At 43.2% G+C, this 19,073-nt stretch overlaps 1 protein-coding gene and 1 long non-coding RNA gene across 9 annotated transcripts in view; one reads left to right on the top strand and one right to left on the bottom strand.

Moving 5' to 3' along the window:
- Positions 1-19,073, bottom strand: part of LOC132514705 (uncharacterized) — a 41,033-nt gene that overhangs the window by 11,723 nt on the left and 10,237 nt on the right. The window lies entirely within an intron of this gene.
- Positions 8,818-17,857, top strand: LOC132514576 (acyl-coenzyme A thioesterase 6-like). Of its 7 annotated transcripts, none has more exons than XM_060139535.1 (4): positions 8,826-9,458; positions 11,646-11,848; positions 13,675-14,248; positions 16,734-17,857. In XM_060139535.1, exons 1-4 carry the CDS (start codon positions 8,873-8,875, stop codon positions 16,805-16,807), a joined length of 1,437 nt encoding a protein of 478 aa, XP_059995518.1. In that variant the 5' UTR covers positions 8,826-8,872; the 3' UTR covers positions 16,808-17,857. The 7 variants fall into 7 exon arrangements, with proteins under 7 accessions (XP_059995498.1, XP_059995518.1, XP_059995476.1 ...); XM_060139507.1 differs by lacking the exon at positions 16,734-17,857 and adding an exon at positions 10,893-10,993 and having other exon boundaries at positions 9,348-9,458; positions 13,675-14,331; XM_060139500.1 differs by lacking the exons at positions 8,826-9,458; positions 16,734-17,857 and adding exons at positions 9,465-9,496; positions 10,893-10,993 and having other exon boundaries at positions 13,675-14,331.

Here is a 19,073-nt window from a genome sequence, read left to right as displayed (position 1 = left end):
TTCATCAAGGAATTCCTAATTGTAACTGGCTTTTTTCTTTTCTTTTTCTTGCTAGTGCATGGTGGTGAGGAATGCATGACTACTGGTACTGTTTGTTATACTGCCTTTATTAATGCTAAAGCAGCAGCAGTTTTACCTGTCATTGCTTTTGCAACATCAGTACAAATGTTAACACAGTGAAAAAGGCACATGTCATCTTAGTATTATTATAAAATAGTTTTGATTTGTACCCTGAGGTCTGTAGACCAACTTTGAGAATATTTATCCTAGAGAAACTCTTTGTTTATGTACCAGAGAACAAAAAGAATATTCCTAGCAGTACTGTTTGTACTAGCAAAAAAAAAAAACCTGTAAACTATCAAAATGTCTATTAACAATAGAATGGACAAATAAATGGACTATTCATAAGATGTAATATGATGAAGCAGTGAAAATTAATGAACCGCAGTGACCCAACACATAAAATAGATGCATCTCAGGAAAAATATTTCACAAAAAAAGCAAATCGCAGAAAAATAAATGTTTTTTTTTTAAACTATGACACCAAAAGCACAAGCAAAACACTAAATAAGTTGGGTATCTTTAAGATAAAAAAACGTTTGCACTTCAAAGGACACTGTCAACAAAGTGAAAGATAACCCACAAAATGGCAAAAATATTTGTAAATTCTATATCTGATAAGGGACTTGTATCTAAAATATACGAAGAGGGACTTCCCTGGTGGTCCAGTGGCTAAGACTCCACAGTCCCAATGCAGGAGGCCTGGGTTCGATCCCTGGTCAGGGAACTAGATCCCACATGCTGCAACTAAGAGTTTGCATGCCACAACTAAAGATCCAGCATGCCACAACTAAGAACTGGCACAGCCAAATAAATTAATATTTTAAAAATAAATAAATAAAAAAATATACAAAGAACTCTTACAACTCAATAATAAAAAGACACATAACCTAATAGGCAATGGTTCTTTTTTTTTTTAACACCTTAATTGGAGTATAATTGCTTTACAATGGCGTGTTAGTTTCTGCTTTATAACAAAGTGAATCAGCTATACGTATACATATATCCCCATATCTCTTCCCTCTTGCATCTCCCTCCCTCCCACCCTCCCTATCCCGCCCCTCTAGGTGGTCACAAAGCACCGAGCTGATCTCCCTGTGCTACGCGGCTGCTTCCCACTAGCTATCGATTTTACATTTGGTAGTGTATATATGTCCATGCCACTCTCTCACTTTGTCCCAGCTTACCCTTCCCCCTCCCCATGTCCTCAAGTCCATTCTCTAGTAGGTCTGCGTCTTTATTCCCATCCTGCCCCTAGGTTCTTCAGAACCATTTTTCTTTTCTAGATTCCATATATATGTTAGCATATGGTATTTGTTTTTCTCTTTCTGACTTACTTCACTCTGCATGACAGACTCTAGGTCCATCCACCTCACTGCAGATAACTCAATTTCGTTTCTTTTTATGGCTGAGTAATACTCCATTGTATATATGTGCCACATCTTCTTTATCCATTCATCTGTCGATGGACACTTAGATTGCTTCCATGTCCTGGCTATTGTAAATAGAGCTGCAGTGAACATTGTGGTACATGACTCTTTTTGAATTATGGTTTTCTCAGGGTATATGCCCAGTAGTGGGATTGCTGGGTCATATGGTAGTTCTATTTTTAGTTTTTTAAGGAACGTCCATGCTCTTCTCCATAGTGGCTGTATCAATTTACATTCCCACCAACAGTGCAAGAGGGTTCCCTTTTCTGTAGGCAATGGTTCTGAATAGACATTTGCCCAGAGAAGATATACAAATGGCCAATAAGCATGTGAAAAGATGCACAATATCATTAGGCTTCAGGAAAATGCAAATTTAGCCACAGTGAGATACCACTTTATACTCACTAGAATGGCTACAATAAAAAAAAAGAAGAAAAAGTGCTGGTGAGGGGGTGATGAAATTGGAACCCTCATACACTGCTGGTGGGATTGTAAAATGGCATAGCCACTTTGGAAGCCTTGCTTTGCCTCAAAAATTAAACACAGAATTGCAGTATGACCCAGCAATCCCGTTCCTAGTTATATATCCACAACAAATGAGAACTGCAAAACACACAAAAACTTAAATACAGGACTGTTCACTGATACGGTATTCCTAGTAGCCAAGAAGTGGATACAACTCAAATGTCCACCAGTCGATGAATGGATAATGAAATTTGGCATATCAATTTAATGGACTATTTAGCAATAAAGAGGGAAGGAGGTACTGATACATGCTATGACATGGATGAAACTTGACAGCATTACATGGAAAAGAAGCTAGTCACAAAAGACCACATATTTATGACTTCCTTTATTAGAACTACCCAGAATAAACAAATCTACAGAGACAGAAAGTAGATTAGTGATTACCCAGGACTGGAAATAAAGACGGATGTGGGGAAATGGAGATGACTACTAATGGGTACTGGGATTCTTCGGGGGATGATGAAAATGTTCTGGAATTAAGTAGTGGTGATGGTTGTACAACCTTGTGAATATACTAAAAACACTGAACTGTACATTTTAAGTAAATGAGTTTTATGGAATATAAATCATACCACATAAAGATGTTATTTTTTTAAGTAGAATGCACTCATAAGATTTGCATACAGCTAAATAAAAATTAACTTTGACCAAGTGAAAATAATGTTCTCATTTACGTAAGACTCAAAAGTTGGCAAAACAAAAAAACATTGTTTAAAGATACAAATGTGAGTCAGAGCAGTCCAAGACGCCATAGGAAAACTCTGAAATCACTTCCTCCCATGGACGTACCAAATTTACAGCTACAGTTGGAATACTTTTCCTCTGAAAAGGACCTGAGAACATGCACCTCCAAAACAGAAGACAAAGTTACATCAAAAATAGTAGAAGAGGCACAGACGTGGCCTTACCTGGGACCTCACCCTAGATGCTGTGACCCCACAATAAGGAGGGATCCCATAAATACAGAATTCTCCCTCAAGGTGTGAATGGATTGTGCCCCACATCAGGCAGCCCGACCCTGGGGGCCAGCACTGGAAAGACGACCCCCACACCTGAAAAAAATCTGATTTTGAAACTCAATTGGTACTAAGACCAGGAGAATCATAGAACCATAGGGAACAGAGATCCCACTCTCAGAGGACTCTCATACAAACCCACTGGCCCTGAGATCCAGCACAAAAGCAACAGATTGAAAAGCCCCTAGACCATAAGTGAGGTAGACCCATTTACTAACTTTAAAGTGGCTGACAGCAAGACAAGAACCTGTAGCGTCTTTATCGGGGACGGAAGCACTAGTGGACACCATTTTTGCAAGCTCAATCTAAGTTGCTGGTGACAAGCCTACAGGAGCCATTTTTGGTGCCCTTCCTCTAGCCTGCTAGCACGGGAGGGCATGCTCTGCCCACCTTGCACTACAACCAGGCTGGGCGAGCATCCCACCCTGTGCAGAACCCCAGGTGCAACGCAACCTGGCAATCGTCCTGCCCTCCCCACACAGCAGCCGAGCCACAATTGGCCTGGGAGGCACCCTGCCCTGAGCCCCACCCAACCCGCACAGAGACGGAGCTGCAACCCTCTCTGCAGAGTAGCTGAGCCAAAACTGGACCAGGCAGAACCCCGAGCCCTGCTCACCCCAGGCAGCAGACAAGTCACAACTGGGCCAGCAAGTGTCCACCTTCCCCTGACAGCAGCTGAGCTGTCATCAGCCTGGACAGGCACCCCAAGTTCCATCCACCGCACGCTGCAGCTCAGCCGCAATTGAATTGCACCAGTGACTTGAACCCTGCTCTCCCCGCACAGTGGCCGAGCCACAGTTGGCTAGGTGAGAGCTCCCAGCCCCGCCCTATGCAACGCTGTCACAGCCATCAGACTCAAGCAGCCCACACAGGTGATGCCCATAGAGTGCCTGGCTCTGGTGGTCAGGGGAGACTGTGCTTCTGGACCACACAGAACAGCTCCTACCCAGGACCACTCTTTCGAGAGTGAGGGCGCTAGCCATTTCGCCTAATTACATGTAACACTGAGAGGCAAAATGAGGAGACAGGAATTTGTTCCAAACCAAAGACCAAGGCAAATACCCAGAAAAAGACCTTTATGAAGTTGAGATTAAAAACACTGACCTGATAGTTTAAAATAATGGCCATAGGCAGAGGCACAACACCCCTTTATTTTCAGGTGCAAACATCACCAGCCATCAGAACTGGCACTGAGAACAGGAGCGAGGCCGAGTCGCGGCAGCTCCACCGCGAGGGCAGCACCGTGTATGTCCGTGCAGCGCGTTTCCACAGGGCACGGCCCGGTCCCGGGCTCGCACTCCCCCCGTGGGTCACCAGCCCACCCCACTCCAGTGAGCCCCGGCCTGGCCAGGGGCAGTTAAGAATCTGCCTGCCAATGCAGGGGACACAGGTTCAATCCTTGGTCTGGGAAGATTCCACATGCTGCAGAGCAACTAAGCCCATGTGCCATGACTACTGAGCCTGTGCTCTAGAGCCCGTGTGCCACAACTACTGAGCCCACGGGCCACAAATACTGAATCCAGGTGCTGCAACTACTGAAGCCCGGGTATCTAGAGCCCATGCTCCACAACAAGAGAAGCCACTGCAATGAGAAGCCTGCGCACTGCAATGAAGAGTAGCCCCAGCTCGCTGCCAATAGAGAGAGCCCACGCACAGCAATTAAGACCCAATGCAGTCAAAAATTAAATAAATAAATGAAAATAAATAAAAGCAAAAATAATGGTCATAAAGATGCTCACCAATCTCAGGAGAATAGATGAACACAGGAGAACTTTAACAGAGAGAGAGAAAATATAAAAAGTACTAAAGGTTATAACTGAAAAATACACGAGAGGTTCAACAGCAGAATGGATGAAATAGGAGCACGAATCAATGAGATGGAAGACAAAGCAATGGAAAACACTCAGAGCAGAAAAATGAGAAAAAGAATTAAAAGAAGCAGGGATACCATAAGGCATCTCTGGGACAACATCAAGCAGAAAAACATTTGCATTATAGGGGTCCCAGATGGAGAGGAGAGAGAGAAATGGCCAGAAAAAGTATTTGAAGAAATAATGGCTGAAAACTTCCTCAGCTGGGAAGGAAACAGACATCCAGGTCCAGGAAGCCTAGAGAATTCCAAGTAAGATGTCCCCAAAGAGAATCACACCAAGATATATTATAAATAAATGGTAACAGTTAAAGAGAGAGAATCTTAAAAGCAGCAAGAGAAAAGCAACCTATTATGTACAAAGGAAACACCATAGGTCTATGAACAGACTTTTCAGCAGAAACTTTATAGGCCAGAAGAGAGTAGCATGATATACTCAAAGGGCTGAAAGGAAAAAAATGCCAACTGAAAATTCTCTACCCAGCAAGGTTATCGTTCAGAATTGAAGGACACATTAAGAGTATTCCAGGTAAGCAAAAGTAGAGGAGTTCATCACCACTAAACTGGCCTTTCAGCAAATGCAGCAAATGTTAAAGGAACTCCCCTAAGCTAAAAAGAAGAGGCACTAACGAATAAAAAGAAAACATTATAAGTAAAAATCTCACTGGAATATGTAAATAAATAAATAATAAAGGTAGTAGATCAATCACTTATAAAGGGCAAAAGACAAAAGTATTAAAATTAATGAAAATACCATAGTTAAGGGATACATTAAAAGATGTAAAATGTGTCATCAAAGATATAAAGCACAGGGGGGAGTAAAAATATAAAGCTTTGGAATGTGTTCAAAATTAAGTTACTATCAACTTACATAAAGACTGTTATATACATAAGGTGTTATATGTGAACTTCATGGTAACCACAAAGAGAAAACTTATAGTAAATATATAAAGGAAAATGAGAAAGGATCTAAACATAACACTAAGAAAACAGTCAAACCACAAGGGAAGAGAGAAAGAGAGAAAAGGAACAGAGAGGAACTACAAAAAGAATGAGAAGACAGTTAACAAAATGGCAAAAAGTGTATAACTACCAATAATTACTTTAAATGTAATGTATATTTGCCAATCAAAAGATATAAGGTGGCTGAATAAAAAACAAGACCCTTCTATATGCTGCCTACAAGTGACTCACTTCAAACACAAAGACACTTAAGGACTGATAGTGAAGGGATGTAAAAAGATGCAATGGAAAGGAAAAGAAAGCTGGGGTGGCAATAATTATATCACACAAAAGAGACTTTAAAACAAAGACTGTAACAAAACAAAGAACAGTATATGATAATAAAAGTGTCAATCCAGAAAGAGGACATAACATCTGTAAACATTTATGTACCCATAATAGGAGCACGTTATATATTGGGTTAGCCAAAAAGTTTGTTCGTTTTTTCCCATAAGATGACTCTAGTAGTGCTTAGTCGTCTTTAACTTCATTCGAAACAATTCTGTTAGATCGTATTATGACAGCTGACATATCAGCGTGCATGAAAAAAAAACATCAAAACTGGTGAATTTTTGTGTAGCCATTTTAATATTGAAGATGGAAGAAAAACAACATTTTTAGCATATTATGCTTTATTATTTCAAGAAAGGTAAAAACGCAACTGAAACACAAAAAAGATTTGTGCAGCATATGGAGAAGGTGCTACGGCTGACTGAACATGTCAAAAATGGTTTGTCAAGTTTTGTGCTGGAGATTTCTTGCTGGATGATGCTCCACGGTCGGGTAGACCAGTTGAAGTTGATAGCGATCACGTGGAGGCATTAATTGAGAACAATCGACGTTATATTACGAGGGAGATAGCCAACATACTCAAAATACCCAAATCAAGCGCTGAAAATCATTTGCTCCAGCTTGGTTATGTGAATCGCTTTGATGTTTGGGGTCCACATAAATTAAGCGAAAAAACCCTTCTTGACCGTATTTCCACATGCAATTCTCTATTTAAACGTAACAAAAACATTCCGTTTTTAAAACAAATTGTGACGGGTGATGAAAAGTGGATACTGTATGAGAATGTGGAATGGAAGAGATGGTGGGGCAAGTGAAATAAACCACCACCAACCACACCAAAAGCCGGTCTTCATCCAAAGAAGGTGATGTTGTGTATACGGTGCGATTGGAAGAGAGTCCTCTATTATGAGCTCCTTCTGGAAAACCAAACGATTAATTCCAACAAGTACTGCTCTCAATTAGACCAAATGAAAGCAGCACTTGATGTAAAGTGTCCGGAATTAGTCAACAGAATACGCATAATCCTCCATCAGGATAACGCAAGATCACATGTTTCTTTGATGACCAGGCAAAAACTGTTACAACCTGGCTGGGAAGTTCTGTTTGTTTGTTGTTTGTGGTACGCGAGCCTCTCACTGCTGCGGCCTCTCCCATTGCGGAGCACAGGCTCCGGACGCGCAGGCTCAGCGGCCACGGCTCACGGCTCACGGCTCACGGCCCCAGCCACTCCGTGGCACGTAGGATCCTCCCGGACCGGGGCACGAACCCGGGTCCCCTGCATCAGCAGGCGGACTCCCAACTACTGCGCCACCAGGGAAGCCCTGGCTGGGAAGTTCTGATTCATCCGCTGTATTCACCAGACATTGCACCTTCGGAATTCCATTTGTTTCAGTCTTTACAAAATTCTTTTAATGGAAAAAATTTCAATTCCCTGGAAAACTGTAAAAGGCACCTGCAACAGTTCTTTGCTCAAAAAGATAAAAAGTTTTGGGAAGATGGAATCATGAAGTTGCCTGAAAAATCGCAGAAGGTAGTGGAACAAAAGGGTGAATATGTTGTTCAAAAAGTTTTTGGTGAAAATAAAAAATGTGTCTTTTGTTTTTACTTAAAAACCGAAGGCACGGGATTTTGGATGCAGGATCAGACATAATGCAAATTCCTGGAAACTTCAATCAAATGGGAAAGACTATGTGTTCAAGGATATGGAAGAGCAAGGATCTGACTGAGGTGAGCAGGTTTTACTACCCCTACAAGTTGGACACAGAGGACCAAAGGAATCCTCTAGGGTGGTTTTATCACTCCCTGGTATTTTAACTTTTTATTTGGCAATAATTTTAGAGTTACAAAAATGTTGCAAAAATAGCCCAGCTATACTCTTCATCTTGATTTCCCTTAATGTTAACTTCTTACATAACCATAGTACAAAATTTCAAAATCAGGAAGTTAACATTGATACAACACTATTAACCATGAGATGATTATTGAAATTAAGGTATTGCAATCTTGGAGAAAGAACATACTCAAATGGATAGATACTGGCTGCTAAAAACAGAAACGTGGAGCTCTCTTGGCCTACCAAATGGTAATAGGAAATAGTACCAGGCCCAGGATCATCAGTGAAACCACACCTAGGATACTGGAATAACTGGGAGTCTGTTCCCACCTCCTGCCTCTTTCCCCTTTAACTCTCACTTGGGGTTATCGGAAAAGCAGCTGGATCTGGGTGTTGACTGAGAATTACAGAAAACAATGAATTTTGTGTTAACTATGGCTGACATTGTTTCTCTATAGGAAGAGCTTTCTAAATCACCCCTGACTGAAATCCTGTTATTGATTTTACAAGAATTGTTTTCAATCCCAATACGTTTTAAATATCAACAGCAGTTTGCTCTCCCTCGGCAGCCAGCGATTTACCTTTACAGTCTTGCCTTCTGAGAGGCAAAACTAGGAAAATTCTTCCCAACATAAAGTTCCTGTGTGTCTGCTTTCGCTCTTGCTTTTAAAGGTCGGCCACTGATCGGCAGGACTTCGCGGCCCTCCAAAGAGTTATAGCAGGCTGCTCGGCCCCATGAGGCCTTAGGCTGCAGGTAGGCAGCCTGTCGCTAGAGGGACTCTAGTTTCTAACCTTCTTCACAGCCCTCTGAAGTTGACCTGAGATCTGAAAAAGGCGCAAAATGGTGGTCTCATTTCCGGCTCTCCTGCGACCCTTCCGACTCTGTCGATGGGACCCGACACCCTGGGCGCGGTTGGCAGGGCCTACAAAGCTCAGGACCGGTGACCCAAACTCTTGGGCCCCTGCCAGGATGGCGGTGACAGTGACGCTGGAGCCCGCGGGCCGCTGCCGCTGGGACGAGCCGGTGCGCATCGCCGTGCGCGGCCTGGCCCCGGGACAACCGGTCACGCTGCGCGCGTCCCTGCGCGACGAGAAGGACGAGCTCTTCCGAGCCCACGCGCGCTACTGCGCCGACGCCCACGGCCAGCTGGACCTCGAGCGCGCGCCCGCGCTGGGCGGCAGCTTCACGGGCCTCGAGCCCATGGGGCTCCTCTGGGCTTTAGAGCCCGAGAAGCCCTTGCTGCGGCTGGTGAAGCGGGACGTACAGACGCCCTTCGCCGTGGAGCTGGAGGTGCTCGATGGCCACGACCCGGAGGCCGGAGGGCTCCTGGGCCGGGCGGTGAACGAGCGCGACTTCCTGGCGCCGGGGGTGCGGCGCGAGCCCGTGCGCGTGGGCCGGGTGCGCGCCACGCTCTTCCTGCCGCCAGGTGAGCAGCCCTCTTCCCAGGCTGTTGTGGAAAGCCAGGTAGAGTCCTGAGACCCTGGGCGGCCCCTTGCCTGTCTAGGGAACCCCGTGGTTGTGGAACTTCCCTAAATTCGTCCCCAAGCTCCAAAGTCTATCATGAATTCTGGGTGGAAGGTTCTCCTCTAAATTTCAGGACACTTCCTGGAGGTACTGCCATTCCCTCAGCTATATGCTAAAAGTTCATTCAGAGTACTCAAAAAGTGTATTTATGCTGCTATGTGCCAGCCATGCAGCTGTGTCTCAGATACTAATATTAGGCAGTACTTCTGCTGGTGTGCAGGAGTGATTTGGGCTTTCTTTCACATCAAACTTCAAAGGAAACTAAAACCCAGAGATAGAGGCAGTGCCCCATAATACTAAAAAACAAACAGAAAAACTCCCTGAAGGTCCCCTCCCCCATAATAAACAGTCTGTCAGTGTTTCTCAACCTGGAATGATTCTCTTCCACTCCAGGGGCAATTGGTAATATCTGGAGACTTTTTTTTTTTTTTTTTTTTTTTTGCGGTACGTGGGCCTCTCACTGTTGTGGCCTCTCCCGTTGCGGAGCACAGGCTCCGGACGCGCAGGCTCAGCGGCCATGGCTCACGGGCCTAGCTGCTCCGCGGCATGTGGGATCTTCCTGGACTGGGGCACGAACCCGTGTCCCCTGCATCGGCAGGTGGACTCTCAACCACTGCGCCACCAGGGAAGCCCTGGAGACATTTTGATTGTCACAATTGGAGAGGGTGCTATTGGCATCTAGTGGGTAGGTGCTAAACATCTACAATCCATGGGACAGCCCCACAACAAAGAAATATCTTACTCAAAATGTCTATAGTGCTAAGGTTGAGAAACCCTAGTCTAAGTAAAAACAAGGTGCTTGGTAGGTAAAAGTGGCCTGTAAACAAGACAATTGACCCACCCCTTCCAACCAAATTCCTGACTGAAACCCCTGCTATATAGAAATGCTGGAGTTGCCACTGCTCACAGAATTCCTAAACTGAATTCTGTGATTATTCTCCAAAACAGGAGGCCCTGCTTTATTCTTACAGCTCTTCAGCAATTCACAGCCTTAACTAGCCCTGCCCACTCAACTGTGAACTCCTGGGTCTGGAATTGCGACTTATACATCTCCATATCTCTGTATGCCTAGAGGCTTACACAGGGATATAATAAGAGCTCAATAAATCATACTGACTGATTCAATAAGAATCTCCTAAAGACTTTAATTTTTTAAAAAATATTTCAAAAAAAAAAATCTTTCACTGCCCAGCTGCGATATTTCAATCAAGTCAGTTGTTAACTATTTTAGTATCTACTCTGTGGCCCATTTAAAATTTATTGTTTTCTGACTCAAAGGCTTTTTGTAAATAATGCAGAAAAGTTCAATTATTTAACAAATATGTGTTAAATCAAGGACTATGCTACATACAGTAGCTAGCAAATTCAGACATGGGCCTCACTGTACCTACCGCCTAATAGAGGATACCGGCAGCTATACTTGGATCTGTAAGTGTGGTAAGTGCTATGATAGGGGAGGTACAGGCCCAGGGTGCTGGTGGGAACATATCAAAGGCTATGTAATTCAACTCAGCCTTGGAGGGCATCTGGGAAGTCTTCCAGGAAGGGAGCTCTAAACTTAGATTTGAAGACTGATGAGTCAACCAGTTCAGAAATGGTGGAGAGGGGAGGAGAATAGTGTACACCATTTTCAGGGCCAAAGAGAGCATAGCACATTTAGGAATGGCGTTCTTGAAGGCTGGAGTAGAGGGTGTAAAGGAGGTGGGGAGTATATTCTAATAATCCCCTGTATATGTAGAGTGCTTTACAGCTGTCAAAGCATTCTCAGTTTTTGGGGGGTTTTTTTGAGGAAAATTTGGTGGAAAATGTACATTTCATCTTATGTTATTTCTAATTTGGTTTATATTATCGTTGTTGTTTTTTGCAAATATATGAAAAATTACGGAGAAAATAAGGCATTTTTCCCCCCTCCCTTCTCCCCAAAGTTTATTAAAAAAAAAAAGACAAAGTAAAAAGAGTCCTTTTCCACCAAACTCCCACCCACAACCTTCCTTGCTTTAAAAACTTCTCTTTGCTGACTGCCAAAATCTGAAACCCAAGAATGTCTTTTGAGTGTCTAAAACTCCTTATGATTTGTGGTGCTCTCCAGGCACAGGACCATTCCCTGGAATCCTCGATCTTTTTGGAAGTGGTGGTGGCCTTTGTGAATACAGGGCCAGCCTCCTGGCTGGACATGGTTTTGCTGTGCTCGCTCTGGCTTATTTCAGATTTGAAGACCTCCCTAAATATTTGAATAACGTGTGCCTGGAGTACTTTGAAGAAGCTGTGGACTTCATGCTGCAACATCCAAAGGTGGGTTCTGGTGCTCACCTGAATGCAGAGGAGAGGGGGTAGAGCAGACACAGGGCTGGATCCAAAAGCTCTACCAGGACACCCAGGGCTGGAAATATGCCATGAGACACAAAGGCTCCTTCAAAAGTTGTTAGGATTATTATTTTCATTTCTGCCCATCTCTCTCCAACCCCTTAAGACTCAACTGTTTAGTTCCCTTTAGTTCTTGACCAGAATTCAAAGAGCTAGACTAAAAAGTTACTAACCTTAAGTTCTGGTTCTGTGTCTACCACCAAGTGGCATTATAATCCTGAATAAGGCAGTTTCCCTTTCTGGAATTCAGTTTTTCTCATTTGTAAGAGTAAGGTAGGGACTTCCCCAGTAGTCCAGTGGTTAAGACTCCGCGCTTCTGCTGCAGGGGATGGGGGTTTGATCCCTGGTTGGGGAACTAAGATCCCGCATGCTGTGCAGCACGGCCCCCCCAAAAAAAAAAAAGATTAATGTAAATGTATAGAGAAAAAAGTGACTGTAAAGAGATTTTTGAGACAATTGGTGACATTTGAATAGGGGTGTGTATTCGATGATATTAAGGAACCATTAATTTTGTTAAGTGTGTTAATGGTATTGTGGTTTTGTAGAGAAAGTTCTTATATGAGACTGGAAAAATTAATTAAAACATTTTGGTATGATTATCAATGGAATACATAGTCTTTGCTACTATCTAGACTTAAAGAAACCCAAACATTCTAATGTTAAGGAGTAAGATGTACTGCAAGGTCTAACTCTGTTAGAATTCAGGGACTGGTCTCAATAGAGCTGCTAAAACCTAGATGATCATGAACTGCGATGACTGGTTTATCTATGGGATATAAGCCCCCAGGAACAAGAAGAGACCAATATATACTATCAGTTCTGCCCTTAGACCTAGGCAAGAGGGGCTTCTGCTCTGGACCTTTTGTTTTAGATGACCACTCTCTGGCCTTCCTTTGGCTGCATCCCTGACCACAGGGTGCGGAGTTTGAGGGGCCAAGGGAATGTGTCTACCTGGAACCCATGTGCCCCTCACACCATGCCCTTTGGATCTGGAACCCCACAATTATCTTCCAACCAGCTCTGATCCTGCTTCCAAGCCCTATGCCTCTTCTCTGGGTCCATTAATGTGAACACACCTAGGCCTTAAACATACAGGCTAGGGTGTCCAAACGCATGTGTGAGAGGGCCCTTATGGTACATGATGGAGCCAGGCAGGGATGGGAAGAGAAAGAGAGTTGGCCAAGGACCAGGGACTAGGGCCAGGGGCTGGCTCTCCCCACATGCCATGTTCTAGTACAGAATCCAGGAAGTTCTAAGATATGAAATTTGAACCTGACCTTATAAGTTGTTATGGAGGTATATTTATCAAGGTAGCAGAAAAGAATATATTTTATTTAATTTTCAAATATTTATAACTTTTAAGTATTTAGGTATAGGGTATATGGGCCTCTGTGTGTACTCTTGACCTAGTCACCATAAATGTTAGTGGAGGGCCTGTGTACCAGGAAATTAATTGATTTGTTTGGGACTTCCATGTTAGTCCAGTGGTAAAGACTCCGTGCTCCCAATGGAGGGGACACGGGTTCAATCCCTGGTCAGGGAACTAAGATCCTGCATGCCGTGCCAGCGCAGACAAAAAAAAAAATTGATTTGCTTATTAGAAGATACGTTTGAACTTTGTGGATTGTTGCATAAGAAAGGGAAGCAAATGACATGTGAGAAAGCTGCCTAGACAATGTAAAATCACAGTTTAAGTTCTCCCTTCATGAATTCTAGACTTGTTCTCTCTCTCTTTCTTTCTCTCTTTTCATCAGGTGAAAGGCCCTAGTGTTGGGCTTCTTGGCTTCTCCAAAGGAGGTGACCTGTGTCTCTCAATGGCCTCTTTCTTGAAGGGCATCACAGCTACTGCAGTTATTAATGCCTGTGTGGCCAACACAATAGCTCCTCTGCATTACAAGGATATGATTATTCCTAATCTCAGCAGTGACCCAGGAAAATATAAAATCACTGAGTCAGGCGTTTTGAATTTGGAGGATATTTGGAATGACCCACTGGAGAAACCCAACCACCGAAGTCTTATTCCATTGGAAAAGGCCCAGGGACCCTTCCTGTTTATCGTTGGCATGGATGATCATAACTGGAAGAGTGAATTCTATGCCCAGATAGCCTCTGAACGGTTACAAGCCCATGGGAAAGACAGACCCCAGATAATCTACTACCCAGGAACTGGCCATTGTATTGATCCGCCTTATTTTCCTCTTTGTAGAGCCTCTGTGCATGCAGTTTTGGACCAACCAGTATTCTATGGAGGTGAGCCAAAGGCTCACTCAAGGGCACAGGTAGATGCCTGGCAGCAAATCCAAACTTTCTTCCATAAACACCTCAATGGTAAAAAATCTGTCAAGCCCAGCAAATTGTAACATTGTAATCATAGACCATATACTGTTAATAAAAATCCTAGTCATACAACATGTATTAGGTTTTCCAGAGAACCTAGGAACCGTTTTGTAACAAAGCAACCATCTCAGCTTCATTGTCAGGTCCTACTGGATTCTGAGCCTTAGCAACACTACTCTCTTCACTGCTGGGTCCATCCCTTTCTCCCCTGAACTTTTCCCAGTGTATAGGCTTAACTCTGATCTGATCTGTAGGACCAATCTTAACCTTAAGCAGGAAAAATGTAAGAAGTGCCTGCCCAAGTCTCAACTGCTGGCCTAGATTTGGCCTTCTGTTCTGGTTCTGAGGACTGAGCTTTTGTACTGCTAAGAGTCCCATATACTCTTTGGGTCCTAACTGACCATGTCTGAACCTTGGGAACCTGCGCACTTGAGCCCCTTAAGGAATGGACTCTGCTTCGTTCTTGTTTCTGAACCCCACTTTGAAGATTGGGGGCATTGACATACTTAGTATCCTAAGCTTTGCTTTTATTTTATGAATGAGGCCCTAGACTTCGATTTCTTCCTTACTGATAAAGTATCCTTTACAAATTTTGAATTTAAAATTCAAAGGATACTTTACAAAGTAAAATTGAATCCTTTACCAAAAAAAATTGCTGTAAGCAAAACAGTTTATTGATATATACTGTTGATATACTTCCTCTGTATTTACCGTCTGAATTCTCAATCTCAGTACTTGGCTACCTAGAGAAATGCCTCGATGCCAATAGATTTTCAGGACTTAATCTTTGGATGTCAGGTTATGCCTGACAAATTAGACTTCTTCCTGGTACCATCGGTTCCTATTACATTCCTACTGGGAAGGACTGGGATCAGTCTATCTCAATCCATTGCCTTATACTGGGCACTATCTAGAGTCATGAGACCAGAGCAGAGGGTGTTCCCTGAGTGCAAGAACATTTTTCTGAGACACATCACTTGGCTTGCTGGGCACATACTGTCTTTCACCAATTTGAGTCTATTCAAGCAAATGCCCATTAGATCTTAATCTAATGAGAAGGGTTCCTTACTTAATTTTGACCAATTGTTAAAAATACGTGTTGAGTGTATTTATTCACTATGAGTATAATTTTCTGTGATTTGAATCCTTAGAGCCTGTGCTTTAACTCACTCTGAGGTGGTCCTGCTACTCTAGAGATGCCTTTGGGCTGGGGTATCATAGGAAGAAGTTATAAGGAAAACGGCTGGGAGGGTGAGAGAAGTGAGGGGTGGAAAGGTAACACCAGAAGCTTAAACATGAGGGTGATGACTCAACATATCTGTGTACTAAAGCACTAGGTGTAGGGATGGCCCTACATCCTAATTTCTTCCTTACTAATAAAGTAGCCTTGGAATGCCCTATACTGACTAAGATATTTGGTCACTTTCCCCTCAGAGTTGATCATATATGGCCCCCTGTCTCTAAGATTTGAAAGAGAATTTCAGGTTGTTACAAAGCTACCTAAAATATGGTAAATGTGAATTAAAAGGGAGAAACAGAAAAGGTATCCATAAAATGGAGCCAGAAATGAGGTCAACACAATGGTGCTTACTATGAGGCCTATATACTTGCCTTGATTGGGCCACTCGTTCAGTCATTTGTTTTCTAGTGGTTTATGCAGAGAAGGAAACCTAATCAGTTACACAAAATTTACAGCCTTCATAAAATAAAATCAAAGCTTAGAAATCAGTTTCTCCCAAAGGCTGTCTTACTAAGAAACATTAAATGATGTAAAGGGTAGTACCCTCAAGGTTGCCTCTACAGTAGGTATAAATCCCAGGCTCCATCGCTTACTGTGTGACCTTGGGTAAGTTATTAACCTCTCTAAGCCTCGATTTCCTCATCTATAAAGTGGGGATAATTATAGTGATAAGAATAGAAACTACTTCATTGGGCTGTTGTGATTAAATTAGGTCATCCAAGTAAAGCACGTAACATATTTAAACTCTCAAATATTAGCTCTTATTATTTCAGCTGAGGAAATTGAGACCCAGGAGGGTTAAGAAATATATCTGGTTGATGAGAGAACTGGGCCAGTCCAACTCCAAAGTCCATGGCCTTCATTAACCATTTGGCTCTACAGCCTTCCAACCTGAGGAGAGAAGCTCAAATAGTGCAGAGCTGACTGGTGAGGATTACTTAGCTGGAAAGTCAACGATAAGTTAGGGTCCCATAATGGAGGCTCCATAAGCCAAATTGGAGAGTTCAGATTTATGTATTTATTTTGGAAACCACCATTTTATTGAGCTCTCCTCACCGCAGAGACCTATTCCAGCAGTCTTTTTGCCACAGGCATCACAGACACAGGGGTGTGACCAGCGTGCCCCCCACTGCCCACTATTTGACCCACCCATGAGAGGGAGATGGAGAGTTTAGACTCAAAATAAGAAATAAGGAACCATTTTTTAACATACTGATTTTTGTTTTTCAATGACAGTCAGTAATTTTTCCTTGATGCTTAGTGGCTCAAAGAAGTTGAAGCCTAAAAGAAACTTAGTTGGAGACACTTAAAAACAACAACAGCAACAAAAAACAAATCAAGGGCTTCCCTGGTGGCGCAGTGGTTGAGAATCTGCCTGCCAATGCAGGGGACACGGGTTCGAGCCCTGGTCTGGGAAGATCCCACACGCCGCGGAGCAACTGGGCCCGTGAGCCACAGCTACTGAGCCTGCGTGTCTGGAGCTTGTGCTCCGCAACAGAGGCCGCGACAGTGAGATGCCCGCGCACCGCGATGAAGAGTGGCCCCCACTCGCCGCAACTAAAGAAAGCCCACGCACAGAAATAAAGACCCAACACAGCCAAAAAAAAAAAAAAAGTTGGATCATATATTCAAAAACAAAAAATCATAAAATATAACCAAATTCAGCCCATTGTTCTGCTTTTGTTTGTACGCCTAATGCCCTTGAATGTACTTCCATCAGGATGAGAAAGGCCAATGAACCATTTTGAAAGCAAATATTGATACATGTTTTCGTCAACCACTGATCCTTTAAGAAATATTTGTATAAACCTGTTACAATTCTCAGCAAACTGAAAACCACAAACACTTCTTAATTCTTTCAGAGTATCATGGTTAAGCTATTGTGTACATTCATTTTAAATGGTCTTTGCACACTGGAAACATAAAAGCTTGTGGGAAGCATTCTGTTTTTTCAGGTGGTACATGCAGAGATGCACAACATCCAATATTTATGGCCACTATAATGATGGATGTGGGCGGCAGAAGTCAAAATTCTTTGAGTTAGGGACTTCCCTGGTGGCGCAGTGGTTAAGAATCCGCCTGCCAGTGCAGGAGACACAGGTTCAAGCCCTGGTCCGGGAAGATCCCACATGCCACGGAGCAACTAAGCCCGTGAGCCACAACTACTGAGCCCACATGCTGCAACTACTGAAGCCCGCGTGCCTAGAGCCTGTGTTCCGCAACAAGAGAAGCCACTGCGATGAGAAGCCCACACACCGCAACGAAGAGTAGCCCCGGCTCGCCGCAACTAGAGAAAGTGCTCGTGAACAACGAAGACCCAACGCAGCCATAAATAAATAAATTTATTTTTTTAAAAAAATTACTTGAGTTGTTTTCTAAAACTGGGGGTCAACCATGTATTCTCCAAAGACAGAGAGACTTTAAACAAGTACTTTTCAAAAAGACAGGGTTGTTGGTCCAGTAACCATGTGCTTTCAGTGGCAAATATTTTCCATCCATAAATCAGAATACATGATAATTACAATCTTATTTATGGGGTAAGAGGGATAAGATATATATCTGAAAATGAGATTGTTCCAAAGGGAATTCAGGATTACATATCCACACATCTTACTTGACATAGCAGTTTAATAGAATGGTTTTACCTGGGTTAATTAACCTCATTTTACATGTACATTTTAAGATAGAATTCTATACTGGAAAACAAATTTTAAATTACATATATAAGTACATTCTTCATTGTAAAAGATTCAAGTAATACAGATAAAATTTTAAAACCTCTTAACTCATTGCTCAATCGCAGTCTTCTCCCAGAGGTATTTACTGTTACCAACTTGAAGTGTAGCCTTCGAGAACCATTTTGTATACATGGACAGTTTTATTTTGTGAGTTCTATGCCTTTTTCTTTTAAAAAACAAACCATAAATGTCATATAATGTAAGTTATTTTCCCCTCATGTAAAAATATACATTTTTAATAATTATGTCAGGCCACAGGACAATATAGATTATTTCCACAGTGTATATACATCTGTACTCTGCCTCATCTGAAACGTTTAAACTTTAATCTCGACAGTCTTTTTTTCTTTTTTAACAGTCTTTATTAATCCAGGCAAAAATAACCTCAAGCAAGAAAAGGGATTTGGCGGGAGCCTAGTACATGGAGCCTCCAACTAAGTTTAGGGAACAGTGTCTCCTGATGGCCAGAGAGGGATTTTAGAGAAGGCGACCGGAGGCATTTTGTCAGAAATCATTAATTTCTCATTCTCGACACGTCGAAGGGTAGGCTAGGTATAAGCTCCTGCCTCTTCCGGACGGTCCCACTTCGGGATCTCCAAAAGCACAACCGACCCCGGGCCCTCCTAAGTCGCCCCTTTTTGCAGCTCTCTACTGAGTGACGCCCCAGGAACCAGTCCAGGTCCTCTTGAGACCCGGCCTGCTTTTTCCCCGCCGGGCCACGCCCCTCCGGGCCCAGCCCCTCCTGCTGCACTCCGGCCGGCCCCGCCCCTGCTCCCGGCCCCGCCCCGCCTACTGAGCCCAGTTCCCCTTGCGCCAAAGCCACGTCTGTGTGCCTGCG

This window comes from Lagenorhynchus albirostris, chromosome 1 (genome assembly GCF_949774975.1).
Source record: "Lagenorhynchus albirostris chromosome 1, mLagAlb1.1, whole genome shotgun sequence".
In the NCBI taxonomy this organism is placed as follows: Eukaryota; Metazoa; Chordata; class Mammalia; order Artiodactyla; family Delphinidae; genus Lagenorhynchus; species Lagenorhynchus albirostris.
The sequence above is the reverse complement of the archived record's forward strand: the minus strand, read 5'-3'. Positions and strand labels throughout refer to the sequence as shown.

Coding starts and splice junctions, on each gene's coding strand:
- LOC132514576 (XM_060139535.1), top strand. CDS start 8,873: ATGGTGGTCTCATTTCCGGCTCTCCTGCGACCCTTCCGACTCTGTCGA. Junction 11,849..13,674: donor TCATGCTGCAACATCCAAAG/GTGGGTTCTGGT, acceptor TCTTTTCATCAG/GTGAAAGGCCCTAGTGTTGG. Junction 14,249..16,733: donor CTTCCATAAACACCTCAATG/GTAAAAAATCTG, acceptor TTTCAATGACAG/TCAGTAATTTTTCCTTGATG.